The following is a 15,485-nucleotide window of genomic DNA, read 5'->3' on the forward strand; positions in this document are numbered from 1 at the left end:
GCCTTTATTGTCATTGCACAACGAAATTTTTTGAGCATCTCCTTGACGGTACATGTATGTACACACAGACATATATATACACATGTATTTACAAAATAAACATATACACATCTAGATACAGAAATAAACGTGTGGTTTTAAGAACTTTCCAGAAAAGAAAAGAAGAAGAAGGTTATTGCACGGTCTCTATAAATTGCACATTATTTCCTAGGATGTAAAGTTTGATAGTTTAGTGTTTTTATGGCGGAGGGGTAAAAGCTTTTCAGGACTGGATTTTCAGAGACTGGATTGCTTCAATTTGTTAAAGCTTTTCACAAATGGAACTGATAAGGATTCGGAATGAATTGATTCCGTTTACGAATCTGTCCTCCTGACTCGCTTCACTGTGGCACAGATGGATCTATCTGAACATTTCTGGTCTCAGGTAACTGAAACTAACTACAGGAGGAAGTGTGCATGTTGTATGATCCAGAAGTTGGAGGCAAGTCATTCAAAGGAAGCATTTAGCTAACTGCCGGAAAAATCTAAACCCTTCAGACTTTACGGTTCTCTTATGTTCCAGTATGTTTCGGAGAACTGAGTGCTTAAGGTACTTTACTAAACTTCTTACACTTTACTGACTGTAAAGTAATTTTCTGTAATAAACAGTAAGTCCTTTTGTTTATGCTATTGTTCATATTTCTGGTTTAAATGATAGACGTCGGTGGACTTCCTAAAAGAAAGGTCGTTTGCACCACGAATGCAAATTGTGTCTTTTAACCAATAATAACCAATCGTTATAGTTGGTTATCCATTAACTGACAAGCTTAAAGCAGCCTTATCGCATGTAAACTAGAACACCTTTATATCAACAGGCGTTTATGCTTTATAAAAACAGTAACATCGAAAAGCAAAAACACTAAGAGCAGAGCTTTAATACTGGAACATGATGCAAAACATCCATGGGAAACACAGTGGAAATAAACCCTGTCCAGGGTAGTAGTACATTACAGGGCATCACACATTTATTAATATTGGAGTGCAACCTGCTCATCTGTATTTAAGGCAAATCACAGGAGCCTGTTGGTCACTGTTCCATGTTAAGAACCACTGCAATAGGCTAACAAAGTATATATCTTAAATTCTTTTTAAATGTTCCCCCTGAGGCTGCTTTTGTTGTAATCAACTTTGAAAATGTGTCTAGACGTCCAGTACCTCTTATCCTACGTGTGTGAGCAGAAACAAACTGTTCTGCTTTATGTATATAGTCATGCACTCAGTGACACTTGTCCTGCGTTGCTTATGTGGTTACGTAGTCACAGTAGCAAAGCCTGATAGTTTAATTTCATCACCGGCTGACAGCACTTTGAGGAACGCCTCTCATGTTGCACAGCTGACATTTTAGGCCCTGAGCCCATGTGTCTTACTCGGCAAGCAGCATCCCTGGGCAGAAGTTATTAGATGACACCCCTCTGGTTTTCCTTAATGCCAGAATATTAACGACATTTAATTAAAGGTATTTTAGATCGCCCTGAAGTGATGTTTATAGCCCTGATAATATATTTTGGTTAAAGTGTAAGATGCAGAATGTCCCCACTTCAGTGCATAAAGTTAATGTTTTACTTCTGATCTTTTTCACCTTGCCTCAGGTCTGCAAACTTAAGGTGTAGAGCTGTTTTATATATATGTACAGTTTTACATTTTTTATGGTGTTTAATGTCCAACAAAATAATAATAACAGTGTGATAGGGACATTTCTGCACATTTTGTGGAACCTTAGTTGATTTAGTAATTTATTTTTTGTGCTTTGTTCACTCATCTAACAGGTGGGCCAACCAAATGCCAAGTATAAAATCCTTAACATCCTCTAATAATAATCTGAATATTAACCTTGTCCTACATGAAGTAATGTTTTGTCCCCAGATTCCCTGATTCTTTTCACAGTATTATATACAGTAGATGGTAAAATACCTAAATTATTTCCACTATTATATTGTATGTTCTTTTATAACTGATTGAGCCAAGGCTCAAGACCATCTTTGCAGGCAAAGATTGAACCTATGGTGGTTCCTCCTCTCATACCCTCCTCTCATACCCAGATTTTTATTAATTTAACTGATTATTGTGGTTGGCATAACTTGAATATTCTGTGAACTTTTTACTCTTTTTTTTGTCCCTGATTCAGTTTTGTGTGCATGTTGCAATCACCAAATTCCCTTTTAAATTTACTTAATATAATTAAGTTGGTTAAACATTGTAATTTTTTTTTTTTTACTTGGACTTACAGATTTACAGCTTATTGGGTGTCTTTCAGGCACAATATCATTAAGATCTATTCATTAATTTATGTAATAATTGTCAGGAATTTAGTGGAATTAGTTCTAAAAGCTTTAGCATCTGGAATTTTGAGGTGTTTTGAGTCATTGTCTTTTTGTTGAAGTACCCTGTCTTTAGCATAACTTACTGACTGACTGTCACATTCGCCTCCAATATTTGCCCAAATTTAATTACAATTTTTTACTCTACCTATGCAGTGTTTCCATTGGCAGCAGCAGTCACACAACCCTAAAAAAGATCTACTCCTGTGCATAACAATTAAGAAGGTGTTCATTTCCCCAAATGCTGCTTTCTTTGAACAGAAAATTATAATAGAATGAATCTGATCTTAGTGTAATTCCAACGTTAACTTTGGTCTAAGCTGAGTTGTTAGCTCTTATCTGGGAGGGATTTTCAGCTCCTTGGTTACTCAGCTGCCATTCACCTGCTGCGTCACAGTTAAACATTAAACCAGAGCAAAGTTTAGCCCATTTACACTTAGAAGAAGCAAGAGTTTGGGTTTGGAATGGACATGAACTTTACATGAACTGCCATGAGTTAGACCGGTCAGCGTTTTAACTCATTATCGATCTGTTTTTCTTCCAGTGTCATTCAAGCACCGCTACCACTGCCTGTTGATAAGGTAAGTCGACTTTTTTTAAACTGTTTTTACTTTTGGTTTCCTCAGAAACTTTTCCTCTGGTATGTATGTGATGGAAAATTTATCAGAGTAATTCGACTCGGGCCTCTTTTGTTAGTCCATATTAAGACATCTGATTTCTCTCAGTGTGCAGCATGCGGGCAGTTTTTTTCCTTCTAATGTTTATAACAGTTCTATTACATCATCTGCTCTTCAGTCTACTGTTTGTTCTGTTCTCTCTAATTTAGTTGTCTTGCAAATATTTTCCTTTTGTCATAGCCTTTTGGGCTAGAGATCTAAACACATCAAAAAAGACCATTAACAGAAATTAAGTATTTAGAATGCATATACTTATATTTATAAATAAGCTAGTGGGCGTCAATGGTCCACTGACAACACACATAAAACACTGTTGTGGGTTTTTTAAAGAGCAAACATTATTGTATTATTTTGATATGATTTTTATTTATTATTTTGTTCAGGCCAGTATTTTTAATGTATTTAATATAGCTTTAAAAAAACACACTTCCACTGTTATGGACCAGCAACCAAACCTATGACTACAATTTAACCTACCGTTTTTAAAAAGGATCCATTGATTAAAAAAAGAAATGCAGTTGGCCACTACAGGGTTTACATTCTCCTGTCAGACACCCTGGAAATAAAGCAGCATTATTTATTATTGTGCCCCTCCTTTCCCTCTTCGTTTTAAAGAAAAATTCCTTGCCTTGGAAATATATCTTGTAAATAATGCTCTCTTGTTCTTAATTTGTATATAAACTTTGACACATTGCTAACATTTATTGTTTTATTTATAGATTTTTCTTTTTGCAACCAGTTTACACAAAATTACATAATGCTCGACTGTTGTGGTGCTTATTTGGGCAAAAACATTTCTCTTATCACTGATTACCGTATAGCTTCCTGTGTCAGGGGGTCGTTTATATAATGTATTTATGAATAGCATGCTGGCAGAACCCCAAACAAATAAATAATGCAGTCTGGCTTTCCTCTCCTAGTGTTCCTCTTACTGGATGGCACCTACTGGAGAGGAATTTCAGTTTCATGGTCAGAACCCTTCGTAACACACAGCAGAGTTTTTTCACCTCAACACTTGATAGTACTGGGTCTATTTCACAACGCTAATCATGTTAGTGAGCATGCTGAAATGAAATTAAGTCTTTTCACCCCGACCTTCAGCCTCCCGTCCGTCCGTGATAGTGACTGTTACTATGTATCTGAAATCGGACTCTCCATTCATCAGCCTGTTAATCTGATCCCATCACGTGCTGCTCAGGTGATTTGTGTGAATAGCTGTGGGTCAATAAACCGCTACTCGCTGGGTTTCATCCACTGTTTTCTGTCACTTATGGACACTTTTTCAGATTGTAGCTGAAAACACCGCTGTCTTTTTACTGGTCATTCCAAAATAAGATTTTGCCCCTTTTATCGAACTGCTAATTGTTCTTGCAAAGCTTTATGCAAAAAATAAACATTATTATTATTACTAACTTTATTACAGTTAGTGTTTTATTTACATTAGGCATTCATTTTGACAATACCTTGCAATTTAGGATTAAGCTCCTTGTTTTAGGGTCCAGCAGTGGCCGGACTAGATCCCTTAACCGCTGAGCAGGGCAGAAGTTTAGGTGCAAAAGTAAATTGATGCTTTCTGTGCCTTTTTTTTAGGGGCGTAGATTGTAGAATGTGAATATAATTATATTATATATAATTAACACATTTAAAAAAAATTTATTCACAGTGATGCTGTGATGGTCTGGGTTTATTAGGTCTGTTATGCTAGCCCACTACTGTTCTATTAGCTGAGTGGGCCACATACTGCACATGATTGGATATGTTTTGTGACTAAAGCTCAGTGATAGATTAGCACCATGTCCCCTGTTGTATCCCTGCTCACATTTAGTGTTTCCCAGTGGTATCAGGCCCGCTACGACCCTGACCAGGATATAGACAATTTAATAATGTCCTGTTTTAATAAATTAATGCAAAATTGAGATTTTCTGCACTACAACCATAACGTTTTATTTTTTATATTCAAATTCTTCAAATTAAACAGAAAAGAAGAAAAACCCTGCTGCTGTGGTTTGATGGTATGCATGACAGACATGTCTAAATATGCTCTCGCCCTTTGCTCCAGGTGCGAGTTTGTCTAATACGTATGAAATGTTTGCTCTTGCTCAACATTTCAGATTGTGCAAATTGCGTCTGAATCAGTTTTTAACCCTTCAGCATTATATCAGCCATGTCTGACATTCACACATTTATTCCTCTTTTCGTTTATGATGGTTTATTAAAAATGGACACTGATCCCACTTTCTAAATTCTAGATTTTAGCATGTGGGCACTGACTTAGACAGGCTGTGAACTGTCTGGCTTGTCTTCACACCTCAGGAATTGGGCCTGCCAGCGTTTTGCCCATTTACAGGCACTCGTAAACGTGCCTCTGTGTTTTGATCACCCATCTGACTGCTGTATCTGACACCGTTGGTTTGGATGAAATTGTTCTTGTCTCATTCTTGTGTTTATAAGGGTGGAGTGGCACATCCCCCACATTCTGGCATTTCTTATTTCTCATTAGTTTGCTTTCCAGTTTCACGGTTGGCAGCTAATATTGTGATTATTGTACAGCATTTACATGGAGGACCAAATGAACATTGACCTGTCAGAAGGTTAAATAAATAAAAGAACAAAACAAGCTTTTTGTTTTGTAAATGAATTTCCTGAAGCATTATTCAATTTCTACATGAGGTGAGGAGCTTGTGTATCTGATTCAAGTATTCAAATCTTGCCTTGAGGTTTGTGTGGTTACCCTGTTTCATGGTGGTTTCCCTTGTGTACCTTTTAGGTTGCTGCAAATATGCCTAGTATGTACTCTCAGGAACTGTTTCAGCTCTCCCAGTATCTCCAGGTATGGCACCACACTGACATCTAGTGGCTTTTTGATCTAACCAGTGGTTCAGTGGGACAAAAATGAAAATTCAGAGTTGTTTCCCCCCCCCCCCAGTGTTTGTATTGTAATGAATTCACCACTAATCTTCGCCTGACCAGCTGACAAAGTGGTGCAGCTATATTTAAAACTCGTACGTTTTATATTTTCTCATTCTTTCTAATTTGCATCTCGTTAGGAGGCTTTACACAGGGAGCAGATGCTGGAGCAGAAGTTAGCCACGCTGCAGAGGCTCCTCGCCAGCACACAGGAGGCCTCAGAGAGCAGCTGGCAGGTAAGGTCCTTTAGTTTGAGACTTCGCCTCTTAAGCTGGTCGTGTATTTCTGAAAAACATTGTTTTGATGCACTGTGACATCATGTGTCATTAAGGTGTAGTTTGGGTCCGTAGAGCACAGTGTGTTTAGGCTTTGCAGTGCAGCGTATGTATGTGCCCTAATTTCACATGACCTCTTACATTTTCACTTTTGTCCAAAACATCTTACAGTTTGGATTAAATGCAAGCCAAGCAAACGAGACTTAAAGGCCTTGCTCAAGGGTGGCTGAGGGAACCTGGCAGTGCTGATTACTAGTCCACTGCCTTAAACCCTGAACTGAAACAACAGACTGTAAACTTCCCCCATCAGATGCCAAACCACTTATATCTGTCTACTTAAAAATATGTGGCAAACAGAATGGAACACTCATTGCCAAAAATAAACTTCATGAAATATTGTTCTTCATGTTCTATCATTTTCAACAAAGTAAGAATACAAGCAGAGCAACATATTGATCAGGTGGTCTACATCAGATGATGCACCGGACACACATTTAACACACTTATATTTTGTAAGGGGGGTAGCTACCCCACTTTGGTATATTTGCCTAATACCTATTTCAATCAAACATATACTGACCGAATGCCCCTTGCAGGCTTTAATCGATGAAGACCGGTTGCTCTCCAGATTGGAAGTGATGGGAAACCAGTTGCAGGCTTATTCTAAAGTAAGTCCTTTTATCTCAGAGAAAAAAACTTCTTTCAAGTTAGCAGCCACAACCGTTTTAGTTCTTCTTGCTAAAACGTGTTAATCCTTTCAGAACCAAACTGAGGATGGCATCCGAAAGGAGCTGTTAGCCCTAACAGAGGACAAACTCAATTATGAGACCACAGCCAAAGAGTCCCTGAGGCAGGTTCTTCAGGAGAAAATCGAGGTGGTTAGGAAGCTATCAGAAGTAGAGGTAAGATGGATCAGATCTTAGATTGAGCTGCTGACACGTTTTATTTCAGTGCTACATTTCTGTGTGAGTGTGTAATTAATGTTTTCATTTGTTCTGTACTAAAGCTAATGTAGAAAATGTAGTACAAGATTCTTCTGTCTTATACTGTGTTCTGCAGAGGACTCTGAGCAACACAGAGGATGAATGTACACACCTGAAGGAGATGAACGAGAGAACCCAGGAGGAGCTCAGAGAGCTGGCCAACAAGTACAATGGGGCTGTGAATGAGATTAAGGATCTCACTGATAAGATTAAGGTAGGAAGGCCAATGTCAGTCCACGTCAGAATCTTTCGGCATTTCTTCTGGATACTCCCATATTTAAAGGTCACCACGGCAGATCGTTCTGGTTCGGATAACTTATTTGGCACAGTTTTTATGACGGATACCCTGCCTGATAAAATACGCTTGATTTTTATTTGGCTACTGATAGCGCACCGATAAGTGCACCTACGAATAGCTAGGCTGTTCAGCCATCCTTTCTTAGACATAGCCAGTCATGCCTGTGTAGGCACCCAACCAGTGGGGATTCGAACCCTGGATACATACAATGTGACCGTTGTATTGGTGTCCTGTCGGCGGCACAGTGGCTCGGTGGGTAGCACCGTCACCTCACAGCAAGAAGGTCCTGGGTTCAATTCCCAGTTGGAGCGGTCCAGGTTCTTTCTGTGTGCTGTTTGCATGTTCTCCCCGTGTCTGCGTGGGTTTCCTCTGGGAGCTCCAATTTCCTCCCACAGTCCAAAGAACAAGTGAGGGGAATTGGAGATACAAAATTGTCCATGACCGTGTTTGACATTGAACTTGAACTTGATGAATCTTGTGTAAGGAGTAACTACCTGTCCTGTCATCGATTCAGCTGGCCGAGGGTCGACAGGAGGAGCTCACTCAGAAAGGACAGAACGAGAAGAAGGAGCTGCAGCTGCAAATCGAGGAGATGGAGGAAAAAGAACAAGCACTTCAAGCTCGCATCGAAGCACTACAAGCTGATAATGACTTCACCAACGAGAGGCTCACTGCTCTTCAAGGTAGAATACCTGAGCACAGACACAACCGGCGTGAGCCTCGGTCCTTTCAGATCCTCACCAGGAATTCCTGGATGCCCAGTACATTACACATATTACTTGTATTTTATTTAAAAAGGTTTGTGTGTATGAGTAAGAAGATAAACCAGGATAACCCATACAAGTGTGTAACTTTTAAACTGCTTGATTTAGGTTTTTATTTATTTATTTTTTATTTTTATTTATTTATTTTTGTCGTCATCTCTTATTTTCCATTGTGGTTTTTCAGTCCGCTTAGAACAACTGCAGGAGAAAAGCATAAAGGAAAACGACAGTTTAGGTGAGTTTGGGTTGACCTTGGCAGTTAGTGTCGTCTGCTGTACTTGCATCACCTACTAATTTGGCATGAGAACTTACCTTCTGTTGCCTGTTTTCTTTTCCCTGTCTGCATTCAGTCTTCGTTTCCAGTCTTTCTGTTCCAGAGGAAGCAGTGTGCTTCGCTCAACTCGGTTTAAGTCGTTATAATTGGCAGTAATTATTTTCATTTTTATTTTGGAGTCAGGATTTAGATTTGAATTAGTTCAGTGTTTATTTTAGTTTGTTTTCACCAGATAAAGAAAATGTTCTATGAGGAAGTAATTACTGGGTTTTTGGACGATGTTTTTGCGCAGTCAGAACCAGTTGCTGGGGTTTCCTTCAGACGCCCGTGGTCCTGTTTTTAGTGTAGCTGTACAGTATGCATATATGGCCCTGTGCAGAATTATAGCACATGCATGCAGACACACCAGCACCACTGCAGTGTGCTTTACTTCCTTGTACAGTCCATCTTGTAGAGTCTTGACCAGCACAGCCGCCTGCTTTAATAACAATTTTGTTTTAATTCAGGTAAAGAGGTAAAGAAATCGATACCAAGCAAAGACTTGTCTCTTCATAACTTTTCTGACTTATGAACACAGAAGGTTTATCATCCAAGCTGTCGTAATCACTGTGGACTGAGAACAAAACCTGAATGAATTCTTGGACGTTTCAAATGTTTAAAATCTCTTTTTGGAGCTGCCCTGAGTTAGTTAGTTCAGCTTAGGTAAATAAACATTCGGACAGCGTGCACTATGCATAATTTTTCCCCCCACATCCAGACTAACAACCTTTTTAAATCAGCTGTGGAATTTTCAACTTATCATTTACAGCAGCCTTTTTAAACGAAATAATCTGCACTGAGACACTTAAAAGCTCATAGCAGCCTGGAATTCCAATCATGTCTTTTTTAGGCTAATATTTTGGAAATATGTCAAGTATGTGTCAGAAACCAACTAATTTTTAACACTACCAATTCTGCTAATTAGAGTGGTCAGCTGGAATTGTGCCAGAAGCTTGTTGATCGGCCAGGTGAAAAAAATCATCTAACAGAAATAATCAAGTATTAGCTAGTGGGGTTGTTACAAACGGTCAGTCACACACCAGTAATAATGGTGCTGATACAGGGAGTGTTCATTAACTCAGTTGAGACCAGGTATCAGTGGTGCACCAGAGGATTTTGGGTTTATTTGTTGCTTGTTTTGTCTGTTCTTGTCCAGCCCTTTGCATCCCAGTCATGTTGAATGTCACAAAGCTGGCTTTTTTTCTTCCTTTTTTTTTTAATAATAAACCACCACCTAACACCCCTTAACCTTAACTAGGGGGACATTTTCCATTCAAGCCATTATTATTATTTAATGGTGGGTTTTCCTTTCTTTGTTAGACCACTTTCTTTTAAAGAGTGGAGGGGACCGCACTTTAATCCAACAGTTCATTGAGTGCCAGCGTGAGTACACAGCATTCTTTCCACTGCCTTCTATAGCCGCGCTAATGAGCTGCGGAGCCACTAGGGAGCCTTTGTTTTTACTCGACGACAACGAAAAAGCTTATTACGTATTTGGAGAGCCATGCAGTTTCTCCTCATTATAAATGTGTTTAACAGGTTTAGTTCAGGATTCTGGTAAAACCTACTGTGTTATGGTTTGAGTGGATGGTTCGAGGATATGGCTTACACTGTTTGGCTGAAAGTATTAGGAAAGGCCGTTTCCTGTTTCAGAATGACTATGCTTTTGTGCAAAAAGACATGATTTGACAAGTAACTGCAGTGTCCTGAGCAGAGCCATGACCTCAACTCCACTAAACACCTTTGAGATGAGTAAAGTCATCAACTGTGAGCCAGGCCTTCTCATTCAGCATCAGCACCTGACCTTACAAATGCTTTTTTTGAAGTTCCCAAGTTTTCCCAAGTTCCACAGACACACGCTCAGGTCTGGTGGGAAAACCTTTACAGAAGATTAAAGGCTGTTATAGCTGCAAAGGAGGGGGAGTGTGTAGCCTCAGACTTAAAATGAATTGACTTTGCATGCTACCTGTTACCATCTCACTTTCCTCTGACCTTTGTTTACCTTTCTGTGGGGTTTTTGTCCTCTCACCTGCATGCTTGGGTTGGAGAGTATTAGCTTTTAAAACAAGCAGTGCTTTAAATGGACAGTTTTCCATTTACTAAAGGATAAAATGTCTAAAATGACTTGTAAATATCCATTTTGTATTTTTATTGACTGCTGAACAGTCCTAATCCTCATTCACTGTTTGAACAGTTCATGGTTAATCAAGTTCTTTTTGTTCTTTGGATAGCTGTCAAGCAACTAAAAGGAGCCGTTGACTCTTCCATTCACAAGCTGTCCAACTTCGACGGTAAGAGGATGGCGGTTTAACTTCATAACTTCACCCCCCCTTCCCAAAAGTCATTGGTAGTCCTCAGTAATATTACAGTTTTAAAGCTTTTTGCCTGTTAGTTCACTTTCATTTAAGCTGGATAAATAATATTTTATCACAGTTAATTCTTTAGTACTTTTATTTCACAAGGGAAACACGAGTTCCTGCAATGAATACAATTTCTGTTTGTTTATTTGCCTTATTGTTTTGAGTTGCATTATTAGTCATTTAAAATCATTATAAAAACTCTGTTGTGATAAAGATTCATTAATATACAAACACCATTAAAACATTTTGGCTATATATCTTAATGTAAAGTTATCCAAACCATTAAAAGTCGCTTATTAAAGCTAAACGTTGACCCCTTTTGATAAAAGGGAAATTGTATCATGATCAAGTGTATTTTTACTCTGTATTGGCTGATATGTGTATCAATAGTATTATGCCGCATTGAACATACAAAGCTAATGCACTCCCCCCAATAAAGGAGGGTACCCCACACTTAATCAAGAAAATGTACGATATATCAACATGAAATGCGGCGACTTTGCATAGCACCAACTATAAAAGAGCTTTTCTCTCAAACCCTAGCTGAATTATTACTCAGATTCTTATCAATAACAGGACTAGACCAGAAGAATGGACGATGAGTCGTCCTTTGTGTTAATATCTTCACTATGTAACTAAGAGAGAGAATAATGTCGTTGATATGAAATTTTATTTTTCAGAAGTCATTGATGCACACCTTCAGAACAATCAAACTGCTGTTGACAACAGTTTCACTAGTCCAGATAAACTAAAAGGTAAGCTTCTGGATTTTGCACATTACATAATAAGGTTTAATCGTGTGTTTGCACTTTTTTCTTTGCTCAGAATTAAACTGTTAAAAAAAATTTCAGTCATAATTCAGTCTCACTTTCCTTCAGAGATTTCAGAAATGATGTTGGAACGTGATGGATTTGAGTCTCTTTTCCATCTCATATAACGGTTCTGTTTTAGTAAGTAGTTAAAGAGCTTAGAAATGATATCATTTCCCCAAATACTTACCACATGTGGTGGGTGTGTGGGTGTGTGCGCTTGTACGCATGTGTGCACTTTCTACTGAGAGCTGGTAAAACTCTACAACAGGTCTGCCTGTAAGTGCATTCCAAATCCTACCACGTGGGAATAGATTAATGCTCCTAAATGTAAACAAATCTCTGCATACAGTATGCTTTCATTTAAACCTGAAATCTCCCAGGTTTTAGCAACTGATGGTTTGTGTGTGACTTCCACTCGTGTAACATCTGGCCCAGCAGCTGCTTTTTATCCTTTGGGATTAGAAGCACAAAATCCAGCTTTCACATTAGAGCAGCTCAGCTGCAGCCAATTCTTTAAACACTTACTCACCAGTCGCTCTGACATCACTGCTTTATTTTATTTTCATCCAAGTGGAACAGTCCATGTTGTGTCAGCGGTGTTAGTGTTAGGACAAAACATGGAATTACTGTGTGAAGACCTTATAAGGACACTTGGTTTCCAGGCTTTAATGATATTAAAATTCTGCACATATTTTGGTTTTTAGGTGGTCGGATATGAAGGTTTATTAGGGCGGCAGGAGCAAATGAAGTTTAAATTCTAAACCTTTGTGTCCTGAAAAGGAAACCTAAAGAAACAACACTGAATACAACTGAGAAGATCTTTGTTTTTATTTATGTAATGACCCTGCTGAAATGCCTGATATGTAATTATACGGGACTTCACCAGTTTTATTCACATACATGTATTATATCTAGAGAAGCGGTTCTCATCATTATATTTTCAATTTTCTTATTATTCATTTATTCATTTTTATATTTAAAGTGCTTTATAGGACAGATGATGGCACAGATTCAAATAGAAAAATAAAATAGAAAGAATCCAATAATAAGAAATACTTGATATTTCTTACTTGAATGAATACACTATAAATCAGTAAATCACAGACACCCCAGGATCATGCTGCTTGGTAAATGTCTCTGTGTTGGCAGAAAGCTGTACTTTAACATGTTTCGTTTCCTGTATTTGTGTTATTATGGAGGATTAAACCCCATAAACAGAAAGAATGTTCTGCTTTTACAAAACGTGCTGATATAAAAAGGGTAGAATATACATAGGAGCTGTCCGTATTGGCTTGATGCATTCCTGATGTTTCATACAAGATATTAAAAATATTCTCTCATAGTATAGGACTAATGAGGATAACTAATGTTTTAGTTAACCACTTTTCATGATTTTAATACACTTGCTTTAACATCCCACCATCACAGCACATGCCATTGTCCAATAACAAATGACCCGTTTTCAGTCTCCGGGAACAGGGCCGATCCCTAAACAAAAGCTTGAACTATTTTAGAATGTAACTGTATCTGCTCTGAAAGCTCAGCTCTGAGGTATGACCATGTGTGGTGAATAAATCTGCACTCAGAACAGCCGACCGCTGCAGGTGCCCGTTCCAACTGTAGCATTTTATTATCAGCGATGTGCCTGTTTATTTACAGAGTACTATAGTTCACGTTGTGATGTGTATGAAAATGTAAACGGTACCAGGCAGATGACTGGGTTTGAATTGTAGCTTTAAACTGTTTGGACTTGTTTGCTTGTGTCTTCACCCCTCGTTCATTTAAGTGGTGTGTTCCGACTCCCCACAGAAAATCAGTTAGATGCTAAAGAGTCAGATATGTCAGACACACTCAGCCCCAGCAAGGACAAGAGCAGTGACGACACTTCAGGTAATCAGTAGCTTTTACTTACTATGAAAAACTCTGTCCTACCCTTGTTTACTATAATAAGCTGGACTTATTACATGGACTTTTATGAAATTACCTGAATGTTAAATACCTTTATTATTTTTGGGACTCCAGAAACAGTCCTTTTATGTTGCTGTTCTCCAACATGGAATCATAACTGGCTACTACTACTAATAATAATGATCATTTTTATTGTTATCATTATTAATAAGGTTTTACTAAACAGTTGTGTCTATTACCACAAGCTATTAGATATTAGTTAACTTTTTACAGCACTTGGATGAAGCTTTAGAAATATAAACTGTTAGTTTAGAAAATGGGTTGGATTGTTTAGTCAAGTGAGCCGACTGTAATCTTCACCACAAAATTAAAGCTGCTTATCGTTATTATTATTATTACTGAGTTGAAAAGTTTGACATTACCTAGCTAATAAAACTAAAGGCTGGTGTGCAAAAAAGCTAAATCAGCTGATCCAAAACCTTGATCGAGGTTTATTGTTGATTTAGCGAAACTCTGGGACAGAGGCTTCTTTCTTGCATTGCAGCCTTGAAGCTCACGGCGGAATAAACTGGCTAGACTGTTAACACAGTCTTCCATGTTTCATCAACTTTTAATTCATGACAGACCTGCTTTTTGCTGGTTCTTTTTTGGTTGGCTTGCGTCTAACCATCTGGACTAATTTCCTCTCAGCATGATGCGACAGTTTGGCTTTCCTTTTTGACTTTGGCAAGAAATCAGTGTATGTACTCATTAATGGCAGAGTAAAAGTTATCCTTTTATATGGGCTCCAAGAAATCATAAGCTGTATCATAATTGCTAACCAGAAATTAGGAGGCTGTTTTAATTCTTAAGTTGAAACAGATCTGTAATCCTGGTTTTGTTTCTTTTGTAGACGGACAAATGGACGAGCAGGAGCTAAATGAAACTCAGAACAGGGTTTCCCTGATTAAAGGTACTTTTCCCTTTTTATTCATCAATAAGGTAAAACCACTAACATTTTTTAGCATTCTATAATTCCTATTTAAGCTCATAAGTGTGGCACATATGACAGTTCATAAAGTGAGGTGTTGATGGTGCCTGTTGTATATGGTCTGATCTGCTGCTGTTCTATTACTGCTTCACTAAGACACATGCTAATGGAAGCCCAGGAATGTGAAGTAATTAGAGCGTAATTAGGCAGGAATGGTCCAACCGGGACCAAAATGTCACGTACATTTAGCATTAAGGTCTAAATGAAAACAGAATGATCTAAATATACATCTGTAATATAAATGTAAAGTATCCATGTTTATTGAGAACTCATTTTAAACTCCTGAGAATAAAACACTTCCACTCATCCATATTAAAGGATCAGAACTAATTTAAACTGGTGACAAACTAATTTGGAGCTGAGAGTCTAACATAGCTTGAGTATGACCAGCCTGGCTTTTTAAAGGTTAGGGTTATGCTGCTTTCCATCCTTGTAGAAAAGTTTGCGCATTCCTCTGGTCTCTGTTTAATTCGGCTTTGCTGTGTCCATGGTGTAGCGGATTAAAACACATAACTCTGTTCTAAAGACAGGCAAGCTGAGTCATACAGTGCTGTGTCTGGGGGTCTCACTCCGGGTCACTGCACTGTGGATCCATTTGCTCTTCACCATAATTGGTGGTCAGGATCTCCCAAAGGAGAATTTCAGCACCGTAGTTATGTGACGCAGTTCTTTATTTCCCTTCAGTTTCTCTTTGGGGATCAATAAAGTAATCAATCAATCAATCTAGTTTCATGCAGTCAACCTAAATAAAATGATTGATTAAGATTATTAAGTTTTTAATGTAGTTTTTATGGCCAAAGC

The 15,485-nt window shown here is 38.2% G+C and overlaps 1 protein-coding gene across 3 annotated transcripts in view; it reads left to right on the forward strand.

Moving 5' to 3' along the window:
* Window positions 1–15,485, forward strand: part of slmapa (sarcolemma associated protein a) — a 46,722-nt gene that overhangs the window by 17,736 nt on the left and 13,501 nt on the right. For 2 of the 3 annotated variants that reach the window (XM_062987116.1, XM_062987117.1), the window contains exons 4-15: window positions 2,902–2,938; window positions 5,802–5,864; window positions 6,082–6,177; window positions 6,813–6,884; window positions 6,978–7,118; window positions 7,276–7,413; window positions 8,012–8,180; window positions 8,446–8,496; window positions 10,806–10,865; window positions 11,615–11,689; window positions 13,556–13,636; window positions 14,547–14,606. In XM_062987116.1, coding sequence (XP_062843186.1) covers window positions 2,902–2,938; window positions 5,802–5,864; window positions 6,082–6,177; window positions 6,813–6,884; window positions 6,978–7,118; window positions 7,276–7,413; window positions 8,012–8,180; window positions 8,446–8,496; window positions 10,806–10,865; window positions 11,615–11,689; window positions 13,556–13,636; window positions 14,547–14,606 — 1,043 coding nt within the window. The remainder of the gene's footprint in view (window positions 1–2,901; window positions 2,939–5,801; window positions 5,865–6,081; window positions 6,178–6,812; window positions 6,885–6,977; window positions 7,119–7,275; window positions 7,414–8,011; window positions 8,181–8,445; window positions 8,497–10,805; window positions 10,866–11,614; window positions 11,690–13,555; window positions 13,637–14,546; window positions 14,607–15,485) is intronic. The other variant, XM_062987118.1, reaches the window with a different exon arrangement.

Source organism: Trichomycterus rosablanca, chromosome 24 (genome assembly GCF_030014385.1).
Source record: "Trichomycterus rosablanca isolate fTriRos1 chromosome 24, fTriRos1.hap1, whole genome shotgun sequence".
NCBI lineage: Eukaryota > Metazoa > Chordata > Actinopteri > Siluriformes > Trichomycteridae > Trichomycterus > Trichomycterus rosablanca.